The sequence below is a fragment of the Paroedura picta genome, chromosome 11 (genome assembly GCF_049243985.1).
Source record: "Paroedura picta isolate Pp20150507F chromosome 11, Ppicta_v3.0, whole genome shotgun sequence".
NCBI lineage: Eukaryota > Metazoa > Chordata > Lepidosauria > Squamata > Gekkonidae > Paroedura > Paroedura picta.
The window spans coordinates 21,375,076-21,401,742 of record NC_135379.1 but is presented as its reverse complement, the minus strand read 5'-3'; the positions used below and the strand labels follow the sequence as shown (position 1 = coordinate 21,401,742).

Below are 26,667 nucleotides of genomic sequence, written 5' to 3'. Positions count from 1 at the left end.
CTACCCCTGCACTAGAACATCAGTTTCTAGTGCTGACCTGATTTAATTTTCAAAAATATAATAATACATTACTATTATATCCTTTCTCTTCAGATAACTGCTTATAACAGACGTACTTTTGAAACTGCAAGACATAATTTGATTATTAATATAATGCCAACAGAAGGTATGTCTACAGGAATTTTTGTAATGCTTTAGGTTAAGTAAATACAAGTGGAGAATATGTAAGTACATTTCTCCTGGATCACCCTTCTCACTATTTCCTCTTTCCCTTTCATTGCAGCCCCTCCCGTTTCTTTCCTTTTCTTGATTGCTTCTCTTTTTCCCACTAACCATAGATTCAAATGGGTAGCCGTGCTGGTCTGAAGTACCACAATTAAATCAGAGTCCAGTAGCACCTTTAAGACCAACAAAGATTTATTTAAGGCATGAGCTTTCAAGTACAAGTCTGAGTGCTTGCACTCGAAAGCTCACACCTTAAATAAATCTTTGTTGGTCTTAAAGGTGCTATTGGACTCTAATTTTATTGTTCCACTAACCAGTCAACCTTCCTTTATTTCCTCTCCTTTCTTCAGCTTACCTTCCTTCCCTCTCTTGGTAACCTCTCTCTGGTAAAAGGCTGGCAAAGTTGCATGGTGGCCACCACCTCCAAGACAGGCTGAGTTGTGTGGGTAATAAGTCTCTGATGGTTGCCACAAGGTCTGTCCAAGTCTACCGCTGGTCCTTCCAGCTTTGCTTTATTGAAATCAAGGCTTGGATGGCTGGCCAATATTTTTCTGGTTGCCTAGCAGCCTTCAAGATGACCTGAGACCTCAGAATATACTCACAGTGAACATCCTTTTCTTGTGTTGCTTGTATCATTTTGAGGAGTTTTACTCCTTCAATCAGAGCCTCTTGTGGCGCAGAGTGGTAAGGCAGCCATCTGAAAGCTTTGCCCATGAGGCTGGGAATTAAATCCCAGCAGCCGGCTCAAGGTTGACTCAGCCTTCCATCCTTCCGAGGTCGGTAAAATGAGTACCCAGCTTGCTGGGGGGTAAACGGTAATGACTGGAGAAGGCACTGGCAAACCACCTGGATATTCTTCTGTTCACCAGGGCTGATTCTACATGGTGGCGGCTGCAACAGGCTGCCGGCAGTGTGTTGCCGCAGAGCTGCATGTTCCATAGCAGTCTGTGTCCACATGAGGGATACAGTTCAGTGGGACACCTGATGTCCCGCCGAAATGTGTCTCCCTGGGAAACAAAACAGCAGTGGATTAGTTCCGCCATGTAAGAAGGCCCTGTTGGGGGTTCTTTATTTTGCAAAATAGAAATGAATGCCCCAGTCCACCCCACAGCACGGCAAAACATCATGAAGCACGGCAAAGCATAGTGAAGCTGACAGGGGTAATCTCTAACCCCTCTGGGCCACCGTAGAGCATACTGCAGGGCCTGTCCACACAACAGGAATTTGCTCTGCTTCCATATGACTACCCTCTTGGCCTTTTCCACCCGTGCAGAATCAGCCCAAGGAAGTCTTCCATTCCTAGGTCGCCTTCTGTTATGAGAAGGAGGAATCTTCTGCTCAGAGAACACTCTTTCAGTGAACGGAACATATCTTCTTGTCTGGAAATGCTTTTTGGTTGAACTGCTCTTGAACAGTTGAAATGAGCAGAAATAAAACTAAAAGAAAACCACCAGTATACTTTAATGTTGAAGCAGTTTCTTAATGCATGTTTTAGAGATCAGGATCACAGTTTAGATTTCTCTAGAAACCAGCGTTCTTAGGTAAAAAATTATTAAAATGAGTTTCCACACTAATTTTTGTACATGGACAGTTACTGCATTGGCAAGACATTATTTGGCTACTTTGTTAACTGAAAAGAAACTAACATGCAATTCGTTTTCTTTTGCAATCAGAGGATACTTTGGAATATCAAGCAGAGTTCTTTATTAAAAACATGAATGTAGAAGAAATATTGGCAAGTGAGGTTCTTGGAGACTTTCTTGGAGCAGTGAAAAATGTATGGCAACCGGAGCACCTGAATGCCATAAACATCACCTCAGCTCTTGACAGGGGAGGCCGGGTTCCCCTTCCCATTAATGATATGAAAGAAGGGTAAGTAAAACTTTGATTATGTTTCTTTTAGCTTTCAAATGGTTTATTCCTGAAATCTTTTATCTCAGTTGAAATCACGCATTGAACATTTTTTCCCTCTGAACCATGACAGGAATTCTTAACAGTGTATTTATGTTGTTCCTCATTTGGGAAGCGCAGTCATGCCTCTATGAACTCCATTGTCGGATTCCACAGGGCAGAGTTCTCTCCCCAATTTTATTTAACATTTTCACATGCCTTTTAGGCTAGCTAGTCTGGAAGTACAGGTTGGGCTGTCACCAATATATGGATGACATCCAGCTCTATCTTCTCATGAGCAGCCAGCTGAATACTTCCCTCGATTCTTTGGCTGAATGTCTGAGGGCTGTGGCTCCAGCAGAGCTGCCTGAAGCTCAGCCCTCTGAAGACAGAGGTCCTGTGGCTAGGAAGGAAAGGGCCAGATGAGGAAGCGCGTCTCTCTTGTCTTGACGGAGGGCAGCTACAGGCTGCCCAGACCGTCAGGAATTGGGAGTGACCTCCGATGCCTTCCTTTCTATGGAGACTCAGGTCACTAAAGTAGGACACTAGGCTTTCCCCCACCTACCCCAGATGAAGCTACTAGCATCCTGTCTGGCCCCAGAACACTTAGCCGCAGTGATCCATGTGACGGTCGTCTCCAGGTTAGGGCCTTTCCTTATCCTAGATCCAGAAGTCCTATCTGGGACCCCATGAAGAGAGCATATACTGCCAGTTCTCCAACAACTGCACTGGTCACCAATTGATTTCTGGATCAGGTTTAATGTGCTGGTTTTAACCTTTAAGGCCTTACGCAGTCTGGGACCTGCATACCTGAGGAACTGCCTCTCCAAAAAATATTCCCCAACAGACTCTCTGTTCAGCCGATTCCAACTGGCTGGTGATCCCCGGCCCCAGAGAGTTGCTCTTGGCCTCAACCAGTGCCAGGACCTTCTTGACCCTGGCTCCAACCTGGTGGAATGAGTGGAAGCCCTCACGGAGCTTCCTAAGTTCTGGGGGGTTTGTAAGATGGCACTCTTCCACCAGGCATTTGGTTGAGGCCAGAGATTACCATCACCACTCAATATGGCCTCCAGCAGAACCGCCCCCCCGTTAGCCTCCATTCAATACCTGGTCAGTAATTGGACATCTTAACAGCCAGGTTGGTAGGGGCACTGGAGTTAGAATGTGTTGGTTTTAATGCATTTTAAATTTTAATGCTGTATTGTTTTTCATTCAGTGATGTAAGCTACCCTGAGACCCTTTGGAGAAGTGTGGCATATAAATTAAAATATGAATAAAAATATGTTACATGTATACTCCATCCTTGCTTCATTGAGTCAGATTACTCTAAAACCTAACTTTATGTCATATTTGCCTCATGCCCTCCCCCAGGCATAATTTGGCATAGATGCTCTTTTCCTGTTAAAAAAAATATCTTCATGAATTTTCAACAGGATTCAAACAATCAAAGCCAGCCTTAATCGCAGCTATTTATGCCAGTCAAAGATGCATCCCTTAATCCCAACTTCATCCTCCAAGCACCTTAGTAAAAGGGCATGAGCCAGTGTCTCAGAGGCTGCTTCCAGATCCCATACGAGCAAAAGAGAGGCACACACAGCCTTTGTGTACATCCCAAAGAAGACCACTGACTAGAGCTGCCATTCTCAACATTTTTGCTGTTGAGAAACCCCTGAAACATTCGCAACTAATCATTAGTTCATATGAATTTAGGGTCAGCATTCCAAGCTACTTTGAACAGTAGAACTGAACATGAATGAGCCGATGCAATAATAGCAGTGAAGTAGGATTCCCTCCCCCCACAGCTTTTACGTAATCAGGAGCCTAATTCAGTCAGACAGACCCTATTGTTTTCATCTAACAAGGTTTCAGTTAGTCAAGCCAGGTCAATTTCTTGTTCTCATTATGGCTGGGGTTTCATATCTCACAGATCTGATGTTACACAGTATTAAAGAAGACACCCTCACATCCCCTTCTCTTGGGATGTGGCAGAAATCAGATGTGTAATTCCCATTGTCTAGCTTTCCAGACTCCCATTCCAATACCTTCCAGCTCCCATCTACATAGGGACTTCCTAAATGTGTGTTTCTGGATCCCTTTCCCTGACTGCCACCCGTTTCTGCCATTCATCAGGAAAAAAGATGTTGGGTGGGGTGGATGAGGAGACACTGGGATGGGGGTGGGAATGCTTTCGTTTGAAATTCACATCTGAGCTGGAGAAGAATTTCAGCAGCCAGAGGAAGCTTGTCTCTCTTTGAAGATGGATATTGGAGCTGCTGAAGCTCATAACTGAGCCACAAGCAGTGTGAACTAATCAGCTTGTACACAGTTATAAGTTATATCGCCTGAAGTTTATTATTTGGAGTTCCCCTGGTTTCCATCTCGTTCTTGGTTCTCTTCAACATCTACATGCAGTTGGGAGTGAACGTTTTCCTGGATGGTGTGATCAGTATACTACTGGAGCATGGTTCTACTTTTCTGTTTTAAATCAAGTTCAAATTGAGTTTCCTCTCGGAATCCGTGCTTTGGTGCTGAAGTGGCTTGTATGTGGAATAGCAGATTGAGTTCGAACAAGATGGTGGTCACCAGAAGTGCCTGTTAAGACTTCCTCCCCTCTGGTGTGTTACCTCCTCTCCGTCATGGACCTGGCCACTGCATCCACGGGCTGATTAGCTAATTGTGCTTTGAACTATGTTAAATGCGCTCAAAGCTGCCATTGAAGATGGTTCAAAAGCTGCAGTTAGTGCAGATCTGTAAGCTGATCACAACTCTATTTTATCATGTAAAGTCACTTTGTATTTACTTTGTGTAAGAGATCTTTATTATGGGATAGTTGGTACATTTGGTGGCCATTTTAAGCCTGAGAGGCTGCTGTTGATAGATTTTTTTGTTTTATTCTGTTACTGTTTCAAGTTTGCATTGTGTTTGGAATATTTTGTTTTTAATTCATGTATATTGCTTTGAACAGTTGTTTCAGAAACTATAATTCCATTACCTAAATAAATATATTATGGAACAAGGAAAACAAGCTGAGGGGAATAGTTTAGAAAATAGTTATTGACAAGGAATTTGTATGTGCAAGGAAATTAATTTTAATTCTTCAAGGTTTTTGTGCTGTCTGGTGCATTTGAAGTTTTCATACAAAATATTGCTGTTTTAGTATTTAAATATTTCCCAATTTAGCCCTCAATTGTTTTATCAACATTTCTAAAGAAATTAGAAACAGTAGTTTAGTGCCATTTCCACAGGGAATAGGAAAACATTTTGAACTGAGTTTTCAGGTCTTACATTTGAATTAAGTATATTACTGATAATTTTTCAAGATACTAACCACCTATTTTAACCAACTATTTTATGAATGAACAATGCAGGTTATTAGAAAGCAGAGATCAGAACAACACTGATCAAAATGTTAGTTACTTTCCTAAATCTGCCAAATTTCTTTGCAGTGTTTATGTTATGGTTGGTGCTGATGTTACCTTCTCCTCCTGCTTACGGGAAGTTGAAGTCCCACATAATCAACTGAGATGCAGTCAAGAGATGGAGCCTGTAATAACGTGTGATAAAAAGTTTCGTACTCAGTTTCACATAGACTGGTGTAAAATCTCTTTGGTGAGTTCCTTGTTGGGCAGTATCAGACATTCTGATGATCAGTTGCAAGGTATTCTGAAGCACCAGTAGAGGAACCATCCTCTTACGGGAGGTGTCATTCCATGAGTGGAAGATACCTCCTTGCATTGGAGGGCAGTCTTGGAGCCAATCTTTGGTGAGTTTCTACACACAATTCACATTGTCTGATTAAACGAGGTACAGAGATTCTCTGGGAGCCCTCTAGTTTTTAAAGATCTGCCAGTATGTGGCTACTGTTGGAATAGCAGCTTCTGTCTCAGGTGGATGCAGGATTGGACTACTTTCCTGTTTAGCTGATTGTTCATGTTTAGAATTGTTTTATATTCCAGACGTTGTGGCTTTATTAGAAGAAGAAGAGTTGGTTCTTATATGCTGCTTTAATCTACCAGAAGGAGTCTCAAAGCAATTCACAGTCGCTTTCCCTTTCCTCTCCCCACAACAGACACCCTGTGAGGGAGGTGAGGCTGAGAAAGCGCTGATATCACTGCTCGGCCAAGGTCACCCAGCTGGCTGCATGTGGGGGAGTGCAGAATCGAACCTGCATGCCAGATTAGAAGTCCACACTCCTAAGCGCTACACCAAACTGGCTCTATTTTATTTCATTGTTTGAGTTTAATCTGTAGCCCAGTCTTATGACTGAAAGGTGGTATAAAATAACTGATATCAGCCCTCAGTTCTACAGAGAGAACTAAGGGCCCTGACGGAGCTTTCCCAGTTCTGCAGGGCCTGCAGGACAGAGCTCTTCCACCAGGCATTTGTTTGAAGCTGGGGCAATTAAGATCTGGGGCCCCTTCTCAGTTTGGCTGGGATAATAGGTTAATCCCCAGTTACATCTCAACATCCCTGAGGCACCCGACAAAAGATGTTGGAGCGGGGTGGGTGGGGAGGCTAGTTTAGTGGCTGGGAGGGTTAATGGTTTTATGGTGGAGACATATATATATACCTTACCGACAGGGCCTGCGCTTCATTATGCTAGGAGTTTTTGAAGTCTTTTAAATGGATGGGCTTAAAGTTTAAATCCTTAGTATTTTTCTACAATTGGTTTATGGGCCTGGGGCCAAACAGGGTCCTTTTGCCTAGAATGAGTTACCCCAAAACGTGCCAGACTGGACAACATTTTAATGGTTTTTTTTTTTTAATTTTAACTGCAGCAAAAATAAGACAGTCACAAGGGATTCATGTCCACGAAAAATTGTGCCAAGACCAGAGAGTTGCATAGAATGTTATAGTCTGCCTCATGGGAATGGCTCAGAGGGCTGGCTGCATCCTTGGGCCAATGCAGTAGTGCCACTCCCTCCGAATTATCTCCAGGTCCACTTTGGTCCTCCCCCAAAGTCTCCAGTCTAGCCCTGGAGCCTTGATCTCATACCTTTGACATGGCAGGGTCACCAGTTCAGCATCTATCCTTCCAGCTTATACTAAGCACAGCATATTTCTAAACAACCTCTGGTGCCAGCTTGATTCAGGCTCAGCTCTGTTTGGAAGGGTGAGTTATAACAACCCATAATTTTAGTCAAAACATAATTCCTTAGCTTATCTGTAAAGCACTCCATAAACCATTTCCCCTATATCCAGTTGTAGGTAAAAGGTTACATAGTAAAGCTTAGCTAAGGAAGCAACTTTTTTCTATACAGAGAAGAGTTAGATATCAGATTTTGGTCTCCAATATGGAGCTAAAGCCAATTTTCAACAACTGTATGGTCAATTAGAAGGTTGTAATAATTTCCTTTATCACCAACCTATCATGGTTAATAACTTTATTTATTGAACAAAATGGATTGCTGTTGGTTTGCCTCATAATGTTTTAATAAAACTTTTGTCCTTTTGGGGCACCAAATTAGAGACCCTACATTATATTACATGGGTTTTTAAACTATAGTTTTAAAAAACTGATTTCTGGAAAGAAAGCACGCAGTACAAAATGTATATTTAAAAAATAAATTATGGTTGGTAAAAACTACCTCCTAGGCTTTACTTGCATAAATGGAGATTGTAAAGCTATATTCTTTGATTGATTGTGATTAGCATTGTTGCTAAGGATTTTTTTTTTGTCTTCTCGTTTTGGTATCAGGTTGTTAAAAAACCACATGTTCCTACCAATCAGGAAGTGATCCGCGGAGAAGGCATCTTGCCAGATGGTGGCGAATACAAGCCACCTTCTGAATCACTGAAAAGCAGAGATTATTACTCCGATTTCCTCATTACCCTGGCAGTCCCCTCTGCGGTAGCACTGGTGCTTTTTCTAATACTTGCTTATATTATGTGCTGCCGAAGGGAAGGAGTGTGAGTACTCTGAAACATTCATAAGTGGTTGTATAATTTTTTTTAAGTCTGCAAGGCACATGGAAAATTCAACGGATGAGCTTAATTCAGTTCATAAACATACAAACTTAATAAATCCTAAAACATGTAATAAAATTGAATGATTGCAATCAGTCAACTTTGGAACTAGAAGTTTATTAAGAAATTGCTAACTGGGGAACCCATTCACAAAATTATTTTTACATGACAGTAATTTGAAACTAATCACAGATAGCAGAGTTGTTAATGATAAAAATAAACCTTATTAAGATTGTGAACTGAATTTAGGGTTATAAAAGCCAGCATAAAAGAAAAAGCAGCAAGTAACATAATTCCTTCCATTATACATGCACATGGTCTAGGGATCTTAGTCCAGCATCTGTCTTTTTTAACCTGCATATTCACTTTTCTGTGTTGTGTCTTTCATTTTTTTTCCACCTCTTTACGTGTCTTCATCCATGCCTTCACATCTTCCTTGTGGCAAATGCTTCCAGATTGCAATTAATGGCCATGACCCAAAGAGGTTCTATGTGCAGAGACAAGAACCATATGTAGAGCTGAAACTTCTTTTTAGCTTTCACTGTATCCGTTTCTGAAGAGGCAAGCCTTGGTTAAAATGCTGTTTGCCTCTTTGGCTATCAGAGCAGCGGTGGCAAACCTTAAAAAGGAGCTTCAGTTACACATGCTGTTCTCATCCGGACACACTTAGAGCTTCCGTGGATCGTGGCCAGTTGCAACAGGATCAGCATTTCCACCTCATGTACTATTTCCCATCATCAGTTATTAATGTTCCAAGTATCAATGCTATTATTTAATTCATAAATTTTGTTTTATTTTTAGGGAAAAGAGAAACATGCAAACACCAGAGTAAGTGTCTTCTTTCCTGTTATTTTCTCTCATCATTTAATTTTCATTTCCTGGTAGCTTGTCATGCTTCATACATGTATCCCATCTTCATTCTCCTTAACTTGTTCTTCATTTCTGTGATGGCTGCTTTGAAAGAAAAAAAAAAAGGTAGAGTCTTAGGGCAGTGAATAGGACCGAAATAAAAAGGGTTTAAAAGTCCACCATAAAACAGGTTAGAAACCAAATATTAATATTCAGTTTCAGTGTGTGGCTTGTGGTTTTACAGTTTGTCTTTCTGCAATGAAATTAGTAAACAAAAATCCCATGAAAAGAGTGCCCTGTAAGTGCCCTGCCCATGAATAATGAACCAGCTACCTGAAGGCAAACTATAAAGCTTAGCAAATTAAAAGCAGTGAAATACAATATCTGCACTTGGTTGTACAGAGTCTCATCAGTTTTACAGAGTGCTGAGATGCGCACCCTCTTGATCGTGGATAGGACATTCAAGGCTACTGGGTTCCATTCAGATCGGCAAGGTTTCCCCTGAGCCCACAGGCTAGCTGGATTTCAATGAAGTTGGAGGGAGGGGGAGCTTTGGTGAACTGGATGGAGCTCATTTGTATGCCTTGTTTCCTCTCTAAAAGATATTTCCCCCGGATTAATTTAAACACAGTTTTTGTAGTATATAGCTCTTTATTGTGGTAATCTACTGGATGAAATAAAATTAGTTTGTTTTAAACTATCTTTTCACATATATATGGGAACCAACCTGTTGTTTCCTTCTGATATAGCATCCAGCTGGTCCACCACAGTGCAATTCAGAAATCCACAAAAGAACTTCGGGAAATGTCCAAAAACAGAGAGATAGCATGGCCTCTCTCAACACTCCCTGTGTTTCACCCAGTCACTGGTGAGATTGTACCACCCATTCACCCGGACAGCTATGACAATACAAGTATGCCACTGATGCAAACACAGCAGTAAGTATATGCATAACGACAGATAAAGTACTGTTGATTTTAGCCATGGAACTACCACTTGGTTTTGTTGGGCAGGCGATATTCCCAAATCCAGATTGAGTGACAGTCTAGTTTTTCCATGTCACATAATAAATATCATGTCAACTTTCTTTTGATTTATCATTTAATATGTTTCTTGTAATATTAATTTTTATACAGCCTTAACAGGTATTCAAGCTAAGAAGGGCATACATATCACAGGTAATGAATGCAAACAAGAAAAATAGATACAAACAAAACATAGATTGTAGTTCTGTTTCCTAAAAGTCATGTAAATTGAAGCCTTCCATGTAGGGCAGCGGACCCCAACCCCTGGTCCGCAGACCGGTAGGGGTCTGTGGATCAGTCCTTCTCGTCCTCCTCCCTGGCTGTTGCCTTGGGGGCTGCCCTGCCACTCTGCAGCCAGCTTTGGTGCTCTCCAGCAGCCACCATGGCTGGGGCTCCCCCTCGGCATGGCAGTGCGCAGCTGCTGCTGGCAGCACCCCACTAGCGGGCGGCGGGAATTCAGGGGCATCAGCAGGAAAGCAACTGGAACAGGGGCTCAGGTGGCGGCAGCGATGTCCCTTGGCAAAAGACTCCCCCCCCCCCCCCCGGGCCTTAGTAAAATTGTCAAGCATTGACCGGTCCCCAGTGATAAAAAGGTGGGGACCACTGAAGTAGGGAACCCAATCTGTGGGCTGCAGGCATTGAGCTATTTGAGATTGATGTGTGAGGACTGCAGGAAACTTGCAGTAGCTTGCAGTGAAACCTGGCCCAGAGGACTTTCTCCATGAAAGACTATGTGCTTGGTCAAGAATGTTAATACCATCCTAAGAATACTTCTGAAGTCTGGGTAGAGTTCAGTAAGATTTGAATGAGACCTGTTTAGGACTGTACCACACATGTGCCAGCTGGCGCACGTGGATGTGCCTTGCCACTGTGATTATTGCGTTACTGCCTCTGCATGGCAGCCCTAATGTGACTGCCTAGGGGAGTACATGGGGACTGCCAGCAAGTTCAAGACCAGGTAGTCTTCATCACATCCCTCTCTGGATCAAGTCCTTCACAGAATGTCCCAAGGAAATATTGTTCTGAGCCTTGTGCATTGTTTTTCAATCCAGAAGTGTTTATTTTCTAATGGGCGAGGCCAGTAAATCTCCTTGTATCCTGTCTCATGATTTGAATTGCTGAGGTAGCACCTCCTCAAATGTTGCCTTATTTCCCCTGGGCTGGAATCATGAAGAACTAGATTGAACGAGACCTTGACTACCAGGAGGTCTAGTTGAGGGAAGTTCTTTGCTGCTGAACTCTTCAGCATGTCACTGCTCTTGGCCAAGGGGTTGCCTCTTGGCCAAGGGGTTGTGAGACACTGTGAATCAGCTGCTGGTACTAGCAGAGAAGCCTTTGTGCCAAATTAATTGCCACATAAATTGTGTAGACTGGTAGCTGAATTAGTAGGAAGGAATACGAAAGAGTCAGTAGAATTTATTTATTTATTTTGTATAGCATCTTCCCTTGCAGGCTCAAGGGTGGTATCTTGAAGATCAAACACATAGACTGTGCTCATCAAATATTTTAATAGTTCTTCTGTCAGTATAGTCCTTAAAGTTTCATTAGTACAATTATTGATTGATGAGCCAAAGATTATGATAACGCTTGGGTCAGATTGTGGAAGTTTGATCATCATTTGAGAAGGTACTAACTGGTTTGTTGAAGAAAGGTTGAATTAAAAAAAAGATTCTAAGCAGTAGAGGCAAGTAAAACTACAACGTCTGCCATTTAATGCTCCTATACTCCCTCTGCTGGTTTTTGAGAAACACCACTGTTCCAGGCTCAGTGTATTGCTAACAGAAATTATAAATTGATGGACACAGATAGCTTCTGTCATAAAATGTGCTCCTGTCTAAAACTGGAGATGAGGTAAGGACAAATTTATTTAGGACTTATCTCTTTATGTTTGTACTTCTAACTTATGCTTGTACTTCTAACCTTCTAATGTTTGTACTTCTAACCTATGTTTGTACTTCTTTATGTTTGTACTTCTGTTCGCAACTATAAAAGATTTAGGAATAATCTCATTTATAATCTTTTAACTTTTTTCTTTGAAAGTGTTTGTTGATTGGCATTGATTACGTGCATACCTCACAGGATTACATTACATCCCTACCTTAAAATCAGGAAAATGAGAACTTGTACTTCAATCAATATTTATTTACGGTCATTCAGACCAAAATTGAGAGAACTTGTACTTAGTGTAAGGATTCTTTTCAAAACTGGGGAGCATATCCAAATGATGGCTAGTGCTCCAACTTATTCCACCATCAGGGCTGTGCCATTAGGCAGAGTTTTTGTCCCACTTGGTGGCCGGAATCATTTCCCCTCTCATTTCAAGATATATTGCAGCAGAGAGCCCCAAACTGCCAAACAGAATTCCATAATACAGAATAATAAAAGTGTCCTTAATAAACAGGGAATAAAAGGAAAGAGGATAGGAATCAATGTTTATCTCCTGGCTTGAATGACCCCTTACTGAAGTCCTGGAAACCAAGGGCAAAAGGCCAATTCACACAATGCAGAGTCTTCATGAGGACTTTGCACACAGCAGCAGGCCAAGAAAAGGAACCCAGGATTGTAGGGGATAGCCTGAGGAGAATGTTGACCCTATGTGCAGTAAGCTGTGAAAAAGGCAAAATTAGAACAGGAGCAGGGAATAAAACTGCTGTTACGGTTTCCTTATATAACTCTAAGGTGAGCTAATATTTTAGCCAGCCCTGTCAACATGTCTTTGTCTTGCTTCTTAAGCTAGTGGTGTAAGACCTATTCTGTTTCAGGACATAGATAGTTAAGGACCTCTTCCACTTTGCTGGTATTTTGTCTACACCAGAGGAAACCTTCCCATGTGATCTCACAGATGCAATTAGTGCTAGCAAGTTGTTAATGACTTGAAGCTAGTAAGTTAATGACTGCGTGAGAATAACTAAAGGGTTCTTGGATCTCCTGTTTAGCCTATGAATGGTGAGGTAGAGCCATGTTGGTACAGTTAGTGGGATATTCTTGACATGTTTTGTTGGCTGTGGGTGGAATTAGCCAAAGTGAGTGAATATCCATGCTTATGGGGTCTGAAAACCATAGTCCACATGTACAGTGAGAATCCAGAAGGATCAGCTCTACCTTTTAGCTCAGGACTTTGGAAATGAGAGCTCCCTATAAGAAGGTGTAGAGAAATCTTGAATGCCAGCCCTGGTATAAATCTTTGCCTTATGCTTGACAGGCTACTGCTTAGTCTATTGTTAATGAGGGATCAAAAAGATCAAGAATGGGAAGACTGGTATACTTAGACTCTGTTCCCAAAAGCCAGTTTGCTTTTGAGCTACACATTCTTTGTTAGGCTATAACCAAAAGAATATAGCATTCTGGCCACTGTTGGAGGAGAGTTGCCTTCTGAAGTAAAGATAAAGAATCCAGTTCCTTCTTGGAGTTTTACTTGGCTTTTCCATTGGCAGAACATAAATATCTTGTAGGCCAAGCTGAGATGTGAACTTCATTCTTCAATGACATGGTGCTCTGAACAAGCATTTTTCTGCAAGGCTTCTGATTTTTTCAGTTTTCCTTGGGTGAGGCTTAGCTGCCCACAGCTGTGAGGTTTGCTTCCATGGTGACTTGTATGTGAGTTGTTTCATTCTCTGGTAAAGGTAAAGGTATCCCCTGTGCAAGCACCGGGTCATGTCTGACCCTTGGGGTGACGCCCTGTAGCGTTTTCATGGCAGACTCAATACGAGGTGGTTTGCCAGTGCCTTCCCCATTCATGTAAAATTGTGATTACACTCTTGCAACTACCAATGGAGAAAAGTTGAGATCTCTGATGGAAAATAGATATGTAGGTGATGCCAGCAGCTGATGATCTCGATAGAGAAGAAGCAGGAAGTGTTGTACATATAATTGGAAACAGGCCCATGAAACCATATTCAGAGATGTAACTCTTAGACCTTGGATGTGGACTTCTTGATGACTTGGAAGATGGAATCATCCTGCCCCGTTGAAGACATTCAAGGGTTGAATGTATCAATGAGAAACCCCCACTCCCCAATTGGGAGGGAAAGTGATTACTTTTCTGGTACTTTGTTGGAAACCCATGATATTTCAGTTAGTATATGCTATTCTGGACATCCATCCTGCTCCATAGTAGGAGAACAGAGAAGATCATTATCTAGATAAGGATGAATAAAGATACCTCAGATTGTTATAAATTCATGAACACTTGTGGTGCTGAGGAGATTGAAGAGAAGATCCTTATGTTGGGAGCTGTAGGCTGACTTTTATTATTATTATTATTACTAGTTAGATTTATTTCCCGCCACTCCCCGTAGGCTCGTGGCAGGTCACAATAGTCTTATCACCATTCAAATACCCATTAAAAGACTTTAAAAACAATCCCAACATGGCGGAAGCTCACATTATTCCTATCCCCTGCTATCAGAGCGGCAGGGAGGGACATTTCCTGTACTGTGGGTGAACTGACACATAGAAGAATGCATTCGCAGTCTTTTTTTAAAGGGTGTTCCTCCATTGCATTAGCTCTACTACGGTTTGTAATATTTCTATGTAGTATTTCCCTTTTCTCACAAATCATTGAGAAGGCATATCTTAACAGTTTTAAAAGAGCTACACTGGCTGCTAATTTGCTTCTGTGCCCAATTCAAGCTATTAGTCATTACCTTTAAATACCCTGATTCCAAAATATTTAGGGCTTTAATAAACTGTTTATTCCTATATGAGCTGGCTTACCAACTAAGAGCTCCTGTTGCTGCAGTGTTCCCAGAAGGGTTAGTTTCAACCAGATTTTCCAGTCTCACCCACTTCCACTCCATACTTTAACTCCTGTCCCATATGGCTTTTGTACAGGTCCCATGATGCACCACGTAATCTTTTTGGGTAGTCAGAGGACCTTTCCCTTTTCTCTAGCAGAAAACATGGTTGGATCCCACCAGTGGCCTAATTTGAATGGCCTGCCTATGAAGCAAGTGGGATGAGTAGTCCCTACCAGCATTACCCTCCACCATAAATGGATATACATAGCCTTCCTTTTTAATCATATGAGGAATTCAAATTTCCTTTGGACAATCATTGAGTACATTGAATAATACCAGGAAATATTTGCCTTCTGTTGCTGTCATTTATTCTTTTGAGTATTCTGCATTACTTTGCAAAGCAGAATTGATGGATTGGCTTCTAATGTTTAAACTTAATAGCATATATACATTTTGTAGGAACCTGCCACATCAGACTCAAATTCCACAGCAGCAGACAGAAGGTGAGTTTGATTTTGTTTGGGGGTTAGAATGTAAGCTGATTGGATTAAAGGAAGTGCTCACAGACTCAGTTTTGTTTATGTAAATATTTCTGGGACCAGAAGGGAAACACTGGGAGAATGAAAAGACTGTGCACAATAGAGAATGTTATAAAACGGAGAAGGCAGTTGTAGGGTTCCTGGAAATCAAAACAGAAGTCGTATAACAACAATCTAGTCCACATGTGTTCCTTGAAAATCAATGGGAAAACTTTAATAGGGATTGCTCCTGATTTTCTTTCAAAGTTGGGGCAGGTTTACTCATTGTCCTAATTAAGTATACTGTTTTTCTCCCTTGGTAGATGTGCTCCTTTCTGCTTTCCACGGTACAGATGGAATAGAATATACACCGCAACAGAATATATATAATAGACCAGTGTAGCATTCCTTCCTCAGCCATTTGACATCCATTGGTTTAGGCAGCCTAACTAACATAGTACAAGATCAGATACTATTTCTTGTTATGCAAACAATAACTATTATTATTTTTGAATTTCTTGACAGCCTCACCACCTGAGGGGCTCAAGGCGGTTTACAAGCTGTTAAAATACATACAAATTTTAGTGATTTCATATACATTTTAAACTTCTATCCCTAAAAAAGGCCTGTTGAGTGTGGCGAGTCCTTCACTGGCATGGGTGACAGAGAAAAAATGGGGAGGAACTGTAGGGATTGGAGGGAGGCCCTTTAGTTGCTCTGGCCTCAACCATAGAAGAGTGGAAGAGTGCCACTTTGCAGGCACTGTAGAACTGTAATAGCTCTGTCAGGCCCCTCGTCTCAGGCGGCAACTCATTCCACAGGTTGGAGCCAGATTCAAAAAGATTGAGGCCCAGCCCTACGAGCAGGTTTGCTCTAGCTGGCAAGTGCTCTCCAGGGGACATATTGGGAGAGGCAATCCCTCAGATCCATAGGTACCAGACTGTATAGGGCTCTGAAGGTCAATACCAATACCTTGAACCTGATCTGGAGCTCTACTAGGAGCCAGTGCAGCTGTTGGAGGTTGTCGAATATGTGCCCTCCTTGTCAGTACCTGAGCAGCATGGACTACTGTGGCGAGGGCTTCCAGGGCCAGGTAGGGAGCTAGTACCTTCACTTGGTATAGATGGAAAAATACCTTGCAAGTTACTGTTATGATCTGAGCCTCCATTGAAAGGGAAGCATCAAAGATCTCCCCCAGATCCTTTTCCCTGGGGAAGGTCCCTAAGGTCATTGATAGGCTTCCCAACCTGCTCATCACCCACATTAATGACCCATGAGGGAGAGAGTGATTGATCTTATTGAAGCCAGTACCCTGTTCACTTCAATTCAGGTGCCTGAAGTTAAAAAAAAATTCTTCAAAGGTGGCCATGGGTCTCTAATTTTTATCAGTGGTTAGAATCATAGAATCATAGAATCATAGAGCTGGAAGGGGCCATACAGGCCATCTAGTCCAACCCCCTGCTCAACGCAGGATTAGTCCTAAGCATCCTAAAGCATCCAAGAAAAGTGTGTATCCAACCTTTGCTTGAAGACTTCCAGTGAGGGGGAGCTCACCACCTCCTTAGGCAGCCTATTCCACTGCTGAACTACTCTGACTGTGAAAAACTTTTTCCTGATATCTAGCCTATATCGTTGTACTTGAAGTTTAAACCCATTACTGCGTGTCCTCTCCTCTGCAGCCAGCAGAAACAGCATCCTGCCCTCCTCCAAGTGACACCCTTTCAAATACTTAAAGAGGGCTAGATGACCAACTCCTCGACTGACTCCCACCCCAGTATCACATATTCAATGAGTGGGATTTTTGGGGCAGGGAGTGTCCTGTAGGAAAAAGATTCCTGGACCAGCATAGCAACTGCCCACCCCTGAGAAGCCTGGTGGGGCCAGTTCTTTCAGGGCTCCCATTTTGCTCTCCCTTGTCTTAGTCACACATGCCAAGTCTACTTTGTGATCTGCAAAAGAGTTGCAGAATCCTTACATTGCCATATCTCAAATGTCCCTGGACCGCTGGGATCCCTAGCCCCTTCTGGGCCTCCCCATGTACCTGTCTGTTTCCACCCTTCACCCAAGGATGTTCCTCTTCACTCCCCTCCACCTAATGAAAACAATAAGGTAACAAGGTTTTGATTAAAAGCTCTACCAGAGATTTACAATAGCCTTCGTTATCACAGTGTGTCAGGATTTGTAAAAGCTAACAGCTTTATTTTCCTACCAGCCTGTCAAAAAAATATTAACACAGGCAGGCATGTGAGAAATGTAACAGAAAAATAAAAGGGATGAAAACTAGGTCAATCACAGGTTGAAGTCATATGCAGGAAATGAAGAACTTTTACAATCAAGAGCAAATCTGATCAGCATTCTCAAGCTGATGTTAACAACATACATGAAACTGCTTCAGAGAACACTGTATTCAAAACTCTTGCTTTTTTATTACTGCTTTCGGGGATTAAAGGAGAATTTCGTATGACAACATTTCAAAGATTTGAGGCAAGTATTACTAGTGCCATATTGCCTTTTCACTGTTCAAGAAAACATTAATGTGATGAGTATTACCATCTGCATGGTCAACTCAAGAGGTTTAAGTCATAAATGATCTCTCAAAGATTCTTATGAATGGTTGAATCTCTCTCAACTTGCCGTTCTAATTGACTTCTGATTCTTTTGTTAATTGTCATTTACAGGTAAATGGCATCCCTGAGGAAAGAAAACTTACAGAAGCTATTAATTTGTAACTAAATACTACATCCAAGATCATCTTTTATTTACTTATATCTGATCTGATGCATGACTTTTTTCCAATGGAGTGTGCATGCCCACAGTATTAAATACCCAAGTGTCAGACTGTATCATTTCCATATGACTAATGTACTATATCTTTTTGTATTTTGGACATTTTCAACAATTTGTAAAAACACTAACTTTATATTTGTTACATTAAAATATTTAAAATATAAACATCAAACCACTGGTTATTTCTGATATTGATGCTTGAGTACCTTTTTCATATGTCAAGACTGTTCATAGGAAATAACTGTTAGGCCCTCAATTATTCCCCGAATAATTCAGCATGAAACAAACTTCTGCCAGCTTACTAATTGCTGCTTTGCTTTCTTCTTGTATTTATTCTCATTTATTTATTTATTTATTTGATTTTTAGCCCGCCACTCCTGAAAGGCTCATGGCAGGTTACAACTTTTAAAACCCCCAATAAAATCCCCCTAAAAACCATATGAATTATCCAATACACACTACTTGTGTAGTGTGCATTGCAAGTCTTAGTAAATGTAGTGCTGAGTTCCCTCAAATTTAGCAAATATGCCAGGTAGAAAAGCACTGTATCTGATGTAATGGGATTTAATTTGGTAAAGCTGCTTTGGGGAAGATCTTGGGTATTAGCCAGATCTTTTCATTTCTCCTTGGTTAGGCAGAAAACTGAACATAACAATGAAGGGCGACTTGTCCAAAGCTGCATGCATTTGTTTCATGGTAGTAGCAGTCATGGCCAAAGTATAACCGTTTAATAGCCATCTCCTCTTGTTCAGCCTAAGGCACAGTCAGTTCACAGACTGTGCCAAATCATGCTTAGGGAAGCTTAACTATGTTGAATGTAATGCTTGAATGGGCATGCTATTATTTAAGGGGCCAGCAAATCAGAATCAGAAATTAAAAATGGCCAAGTCTGCAAATATTTTGCAATGTTAACTTTCAGACACTGTTGAGATATCAGGGCAAGCTATGGTTTTGTGCAGACCGTAACCTGCCATCATGTCCGTATTAAGAACTATACTGCAAAATACTTGCAGATTTAGCCATTTAAAAATGTTGGACTCCCTCACCAACAGTACCATTTGTAACCTTTAGACAGGGTTTCAAAACTAAACATACACACACCTTTCAGTGCAAAAATAAGCACCCATAGCACATTTATTCAGTGTTTAAATTACTTCATATTTTCCACATAACTTTAAAAGAAAATATATTTTATCTCACATACGGTAATAGCAAACAAGTGCAACACTTCCAACAAAAATAATCTTTAAACAAATCTGTACAGATAAATAAAATATCTACAATACTTCGTTTATAAACATTAAAAAAAAATTCTGACACCTAACATGAGTTCTCTTAAAAATGTTATGCATGGTATCTGTCAATGCAACCCATGACTTGCCAATCATCCATACAGTGGTTAACTAAACTGAACTGAATCAAATGTACTGATTAGTGGCAAAGTATAACCCCTTGGAAAGAGAAATCTGAGAAAATACAGAACTTGCACACTGTAGGGATTTTTGTTTTTTTTCTATTCAACTTACCCAGCAAAGCAGTTCAACTTAAGCATTAAATGGGGTGAAAAAAAACCCAGATCTTGGATCCATCATGCTTCAGTGGAATTGTCTCTTAGAAATTATAATTCACTATGGCCATTTACAATGTTATTCCAAAATTCCCACTTGAAGACATATACGTTCTATAAATTAAAAAGCCACTTTTGTGTATCGTTACATATAATTGCACATGTGCGTAGAAAACAAATACTGTCTAGACATTCTTCAAGTGTTAAAACAGTAAGCAGCAAATTAGAATAGCCGGGACAAGTTGTTGGTGTCTAAGGTCATGTCCCAAAAGGATATGTGCACAACTTCTATGCCTACAGATACAGTATTTTTCTTTTGTTTACAAAATATATCTCCACAGCACATCAATAGGCTGTTTGGGTGGTATGACTGGGCATAAGAGCTTTCTAAGTGATGCAAACAGCACTGATGTAGGCACATAATTTCCCTCCAATAAACACTGCACCACCAAACTCAAGCTGCTTTTGGTACATGGTATTGTTCAGAGAACAGTCTAAAGGTGAGGGATCCATCACCAGATATTTCCTGCTTTTCTTTTTTAAGCAATATTGAGGCTGCATGGGAAGACTGTCTCTGTAGTTTGGATTCTCTAAACAGCCTCCCTGCATTACATGTCCTGAAAATGGGTGGAGATGAGCCATCCTTTTTCACCCTTCTAGGTCTAAAAGCAGCACTGGGAACGTAGTTTGGGTGAGTAAAACTGTGCGGGGTAAAGAGATTATTCTCTCACCCCTCCCCAGACAGACACACACACACACACACACACACACACACACACACACACACACTCTATATATATAGGGCCCCAATATGAACTGGAGCTTCACACAACTGAAATTACCTTTAAAACATTGTCCAGGAAGATACAGTCATGGACCTATTAGTGTCTCATCTAGTTTCCTTACAGGGCTATTACGGCAGTTTCTGGAAAGAAAACTTTGGATTGTAACCCACGTATGATTTATCCAAAACAAGGATGCTGTGTATAAGTTATTTGTATAAATATCCTCCTGCTCCAGAACAGAAACAAATTTGGAATCATTTTCAGCAAGACAAGGGATCAGTGCTGAATTTAATCTGCAGAATGTAAATTGCAGCTTGCCTCCTTCAATTTGAACTGCTATTTTTCGTATAAAATGGTAAAAAGAAGAGACTAGACCTGCCATAAGCAACTTCCCTCTGCCACTCATTACCAGCAGCTGTTTAATGCATCTATTCAGAACAGAATCAATCTGTTTCTTTTTTTTTTTAAGGCCTAGTTTTTTAAACACATGGGGGATCTTTACAGCCCTTTTAAAGCATTGACAAGTGAAACATATTCAGAACGTATATTTTAGATATGGTTAATTTCCCCCTCCTTTCAATCAGTTGAATCTGGATTGTAAGTGCTGAGATAAATACATCTTTGAAAGTAAAAAAGAATGGCTCACAATTACAGTGGATTATATCTAGCTCTTTGCTTTCACTCAAAGATTGCAGATCTTCCTTGCTTTCCCATTTCTGACCCAAGGACAGCTGATTCACAGGGAGAAGATAAAGGGGACAAAATGGTTTCATTGTTCCACTAATGGAAAGAGGTTCCCCCCCTTCTTACTGCACCAGACTGACTGATGTAGCTATTACTCCATGTGGAGTCAACATTTCCCAGGATGAGAAGGAGCTTCTGGTAAGAAAAGAAAAACAGGGAAAGATCTGTGACCATCACTAATGGATCACTGGAGCCAGCCCAGTGTTTACTCAAGCTGCATGATAATCATAGGTAGACACTCAAGCTCCTCAATGAAGAATTTATAGCAGAGACATTTACACAGTTCTTATAGAAAGACCTACAGGAATTTTTTTTCAGTGGCCAAAAAGGGGAGCTGAATTGTACTTCTTTTTTCTATATAAGTGAATATGCTATGGCAGGAAATAAGAACAAGGAAAGAGATGAAAACAGTAGGGGACATTTCATTTTCACTGAACTTGTGACATTAGTAGTTAAAATGCTTAGACCTGATCACAGAAACAGAAAACATGGATGAAAAAGTAAACAAGACTGCTCAGGCACTCCAAACGAAAAAGCAAAAATCACTGAAAACTACCTTCACGGAAATGCTGATAATATAATTTGTAAACATGAATATTAAGATTGTATTAATGTCAGCACGCACACCCTGCAGCGTTAAAAAGGTTTCCCTGGTATGTAGTACCTATGCTTAAAATAATTGTCATCATTAATTTTTGTAAATCAGAACATCCCCTATTATTGTAAGAAAACCCAGATCACTGCTTAATGCTGAATTCTTAAGGGCACGCTGGAGCATTTAAATGCTGTGCCCTCTTTAAATAAGCTAGGATGGAACTTATGCAGAGAGACACCCACCCACTTTGGCTTCAATGAACCAAAAAGATGAATTCACTTTAGGATGGTATTGTTATGGTTGCAGGGTCTGGTTACTTGACTTTTTGCAGCAAAAGCAGATTCCTGAAACATACAAATACATTAACTGCAGAATGCTACTAAGTATTTAACAACTTGATAATGCCTCAAGGTAAAACAAACGCAACAGTCACCCAATGGCTTGGCTAACCAAGCCTTCCTCCATCTTTAGACTGCTGTAAACAGAAATAATGCTCCAGTAGAAAAGATGTACTTTCTCACATGCAGTTGTACACAGTGCCTTTCTGTTCGTCCGTATTCCTTAGTAGATGGAAATGACCACACAAAATGGTGACATTTCCACTTCATACAAGTTCAGTAGACTTCATTTAGACTTTTTTGTGTGTGTGCTGTTTAATTCCAGCTAATTTTTCTCTTGGCTCAGGCAAACACAAAGTTAGCCTGAAGTTAAGCTTTAAGGATTTCATGGAAGTTAATGCCTTGATTCGTCTTCAACTGCTGATAAAAAGAGAAGTCCTGAAAAAAATCCACCTATGCATAGCAGTCTTTTCAGCAGAACTGCATTATCTTTTGGAACTACAATCTGTGCAAGATCATTTGTGATTTGGGAAATTTCATGTGCCACGCATACAAATATAAAAGTGCTGATAATAATGTTGAGCATGGGATTTCCTGGGACAAGGACCAAGATCCCCTTGGTATCGGCTGCTAACCAAATGTGATATTGGCAGATGAAGAGCTGGAAACAAAAGAAGAGATTTTTTTAAAATCATAGCATTCAACTTTAAATCATAACAGTCAAACTATAAAAGTCCCATGCTGGTTTCGTAAGTAGCAGTATTTGCCATGTTGATTTCACAACACCAATCAATAACAGCAAATAATGGCTACATATCAATATAGTGAGCAATGGCTACGTATGGGCGTGCACAAGTTTCTTATTGCTTCTATACTTTCTCTAAGAACAGGTAGTCTAGAAAAATCTGGGTTTTGTTCCACCAAGAATCTGCTGTAATGCCTAAATCAATGAAGGCAACAGATAAAATGCAGGAGTTGTACATGAGAAAGATCCTATACTTATAATGCTGCTTTTATCAAAAGTACATTTTATATGATCCTATAGAGCAGGGGTAGTCAACCTGTGGTCCTCCAGATGTTCATTGACTACAATTACCATGAGCCCCTGCCAGCAAATGCTGGCAGGGGCTCATGGGAATTGTAGTCCATGAACATCTGTTGGACCACGGGTTGACTACCCCTGCTATAGAGGAAACTCGGGAATATGCAATGCATATACACGCTTAGTATACATACCCTTGATACACAATCAGAACTTCTATTATACCTTGAGAACCTATTCTGATTATTAAAAAATATTGTCCACCTGACTGCACAACAATTAGAACCTGTTTATTGTATGGTAAGAAGAATAAAGTAGTGACACCAAGGCTCTCACAGGTATGTGGAACACATACCTGCTCCAGAGCTCTTTGATCTATCCCTCTTTCCCCTCATACCCCCCTCTCTCACACACAAACACATGCAGACCCTTTCCCTTCACACTTCTTCATCCCCTCTCACTTCCTTGATCTACTCCCCAGTCACTCCCCCCCAGATACACACACACACACACACGCACGCACAGAGTCTTCTTCCCTCCCTCCTTATCAGTTCTCCCAGGAGGGCCCCAGCGTCCTCTGGCCTGGAGGGCAGCACCTGCATTGCAGCATGCGGCCCACCCCCCGAAGACCTGGGGGACAATGGCCTGCCCCCCCGAGCCACGCATACTTTGCCCTAGCCCTCAGAGGCCTGTGGGGTGGCACTGCAGCTTCAGCCAGCTGCACAGCCTTTGCCCCAGCTCCCAGAGTACTCTAGGGCAGCACCTCAACTTTGGCCTGCTGTGTGGCCTCTGCCCCAGGCCCCCTTCCTCCACTGGCTGCCTCCCTCCCTCATGGCCGCGGCCCGGCCTTCACCTACACTGGCTGCCTTCTTTCCCCCTTCCCTCGTGGCCAGCGCCCTGGCCTTCGCTTCCACCAGCCACTTCCCTTCCTACTGCTTCTGGTGCACTCTCTGGGGAGGGACTACGGATGTCATGCCAGGAGGCGCGCCAGAAGATGTATTCCACATCAATAACAACGACAAGTGTTCTAACCCTTACAATAACTTGGTAAGATTTTATTTGAGGGTTAAATTACATAGCTGTATAAATCTTCAAAGTATTTTTTTTTAGAATTTACACCACAGCTGGTATTTTTTAATTTACTATCTTAGGTACAGTCTTAACTACTCAAGTAACAATACTTTCCATTCTGAAATAACTTTCTCTGCCTTTTTTGATCAGTAATAAGCATGAATCAAAGGGCAGCCATTTTATCTCAAAGACAACAATATGTGGGAGAGAACATTTGGCAATATAGAAGAGAAAAAATACAAAAGAACAAGTTGAATTTCAAGTCCTTCCTATAACAGTACTCAAATTTTCCACACTATACACAGATCATGAAACTATGTTACTTGTAGTATATTTTTATGGTCTTTATACTGTAATAAGATTAGGGTACTTACCTCAAGAGAAATTCTGCCAAACCAGGCAAAAAATGAACTGTACACAGAACGAGCATAGCCAGGTATATTCCTTATAAGGATAAAAGCTAGTATCTAAAAAACAAAACCATCTGATGTATAAAACTTCCTTCAATAAATCTTTTTCAGTTTATTTTATACATTTTCTATGTGCATAGCCCATTAGCTTTCACACCATATTGTACTGAAACTAGAAGTCGGAATGTCTGTATTGGGATGTTGGTGAAAAGTGAATGGATTGCCATTTCTCGACATTTCTATTAACTGCTACAATCTGTAAGTGTGTTTTACTGGACCAGGAGCATGGTGCAGAGAGGAAGGGTGATTTTTTTTAACCCATCTCTTGTCTTCCCAACATAGATTACATTTCTCTGAAGTTGTAAATGAAAATGGCAACTGGAGAGAGTTAAAAAAGCCCAGCCACGGTCCCAAGTCAGTCTGCCAGTCTTCCAGCTGTTAAGTGATGGAAGATGTCTCGAGTATCTCATTTTGTTGTGGTTCAGAGGGTACCAATAATTAACAGTTAACAACACGATCCCAGTACCAGAGTCTCACAATGTAGTACAAGTATTTGATGTAACACAGAGCATAGGCATATAAAAGAGCAGGGCTATTTAGATATAAACAAGCTGAATTGTTGAGGGCTGTTGATGAACTTTAAAGCAGTGGTCCCCAACCCCCGGTCTGGGGACCAGTAATGGGCCATGGATCAGTTGATACCATGCCGTGGCTCCTCCTCGTCCTCCTCCCTGGGTGCTGCCTCCCTGGGTGCTGCCCTGCCACTCTGCCACCGGCTCACCTTTGGTGCTCTCCAGTGGCCGCCATGTCTGGGGCTCCCCCTCAGCATGGCACTGCACAGCTGCTGCTGGCAGTGCCCACCAGCAGGCAGCGGGAAGTCAGGGGCGCTGGTGGGAAAGCAAGTGGAGCAGGGGCTCAGGCGGCGACGTCCCTCAGCAAAAGACTAACCCCCTGGGCCTCAGTAAAATTGTCAAGAAGTCCTGAGTGATAATGGTCCCCAACCTGCGGGCCGCGAAGGCCACGGCGCCGGGCCACGGCTCCCTTTCCCCGCCCCCCCCGCAGTAAAAAACTTCCCAGCTTGCGGCCTGGGAAGCTTCTTACTGCGGGAGGGCGGGGAGAGGGAATCAGGGCCGGCAGGGCATCGGGCCGCGCCCCGATGCGTGGGCGCGGCCCGTGCGGCCCGATGCCCTGCCGGTCCCCAGCCTCAGAAAGGTTGGGGACCACTGCTTTAAAGGACAGAATAACCCGAAGCAATCCAAGCAAATTTCTGTGGAATGAGTAAATATCTGCTTCCTCTCTAAGAAATTGGAATCACCAGGCACTGTTTTAGCCCCTTTCCTAATGATTTTCTTAAGTATATCCCCTTCACTTTCTATCATCTACATCAGAGATCTCCAATCTCTTTGAAATTCTGACAGCATAGTGGGTACAACAATAAAATGGCTGCCACAAAACAGCTGCCACAGGAAGTAGAACCAGGCATATTATGGTTGCTGATGCTTACCTTCTGTCACACTTTGAAGATCTTTGTCCTGTAGGGACAGCTGTTGCCTGAGCAACATTAAAAAAATCTAAACAGCTTCTCTGATTTCCAGTGGCAAATTAGAAGCCTCATTGACCCAAAATCCCACTTGGTCCTGCCCACCTTCTAAAAGCAGCAGGAAAGGTGATAGTGAGCACCATGATGCCCACAGGTACTACTTTACAGACCTTTTGTCTACATGAATGGCTGCCACCCCATACCCTGGCACTTGGGTTCTCTATCTGTTGTGCAGATCTCTGCCAGAAGGCAGTGCATTGCATGTTTGAACATGCAAATGTCACACTCTGCGTACATGTGTCCATATATACATAGGACATGAAGATGATAGATGTGTCTCACCCTAAATCACAACTGCAGGACATCTACTATTACAAAGGTGCCCCAATGTTCAAAAGCACTTAAAAGTTGTTTGACCTTTATGAGACTATGTGCATCCATCCCAAGGAAAAAACTCCACACCATAAAAAAAAAAAAAAAACTTGTGCTGTGCTGCATATTATTTAACTTTGTTCTCATTTGTGGTCCAGACAGCCAAGCTGTTTTATGATTCTAGCACTTTATGGCCTGTTCAA

General features: G+C 41.7%; 2 protein-coding genes across 11 annotated transcripts in view; one reads left to right on the top strand and one right to left on the bottom strand.

Annotated features, from left to right (window-relative positions):
* SGCE (sarcoglycan epsilon) overlaps positions 1 to 18,172 on the top strand; it is a 36,559-nt gene extending 18,387 nt beyond the window's left edge. For 3 of the 9 annotated variants that reach the window (XM_077303663.1, XM_077303659.1, XM_077303666.1), the window contains 9 exons: positions 94 to 166; positions 1,899 to 2,097; positions 5,562 to 5,724; positions 7,814 to 8,025; positions 8,884 to 8,910; positions 9,681 to 9,869; positions 15,155 to 15,198; positions 17,663 to 17,697; positions 17,892 to 18,172. In XM_077303663.1, coding sequence (XP_077159778.1) covers positions 94 to 166; positions 1,899 to 2,097; positions 5,562 to 5,724; positions 7,814 to 8,025; positions 8,884 to 8,910; positions 9,681 to 9,869; positions 15,155 to 15,198; positions 17,663 to 17,697; positions 17,892 to 17,942 — 993 coding nt within the window. In that variant the 3' untranslated portion in view covers positions 17,943 to 18,172. Of the gene's footprint in view, positions 1 to 93; positions 167 to 1,898; positions 2,098 to 5,561; positions 5,725 to 7,813; positions 8,026 to 8,883; positions 8,911 to 9,680; positions 9,870 to 11,761; positions 11,808 to 15,154; positions 15,199 to 17,662; positions 17,698 to 17,891 lie in introns of all 9 variants that reach the window. The other 6 variants (XM_077303665.1, XM_077303660.1, XR_013225420.1 and 3 more) reach the window with 5 other exon arrangements.
* A 930-nt stretch (positions 18,173 to 19,102) lies between these two features.
* CASD1 (CAS1 domain sialic acid O acetyltransferase 1) overlaps positions 19,103 to 26,667 on the bottom strand; it is a 31,654-nt gene continuing 24,089 nt past the window's right edge. For both annotated transcript variants that reach the window (XM_077303645.1, XM_077303646.1), the window contains exons 17-18: positions 24,517 to 24,609; positions 19,103 to 22,690 (exon numbers count right to left, since the gene is read on the bottom strand). In XM_077303645.1, the coding sequence (XP_077159760.1) occupies positions 22,424 to 22,690; positions 24,517 to 24,609 (360 nt within the window). In that variant the 3' untranslated portion in view covers positions 19,103 to 22,423. The remainder of the gene's footprint in view (positions 22,691 to 24,516; positions 24,610 to 26,667) is intronic.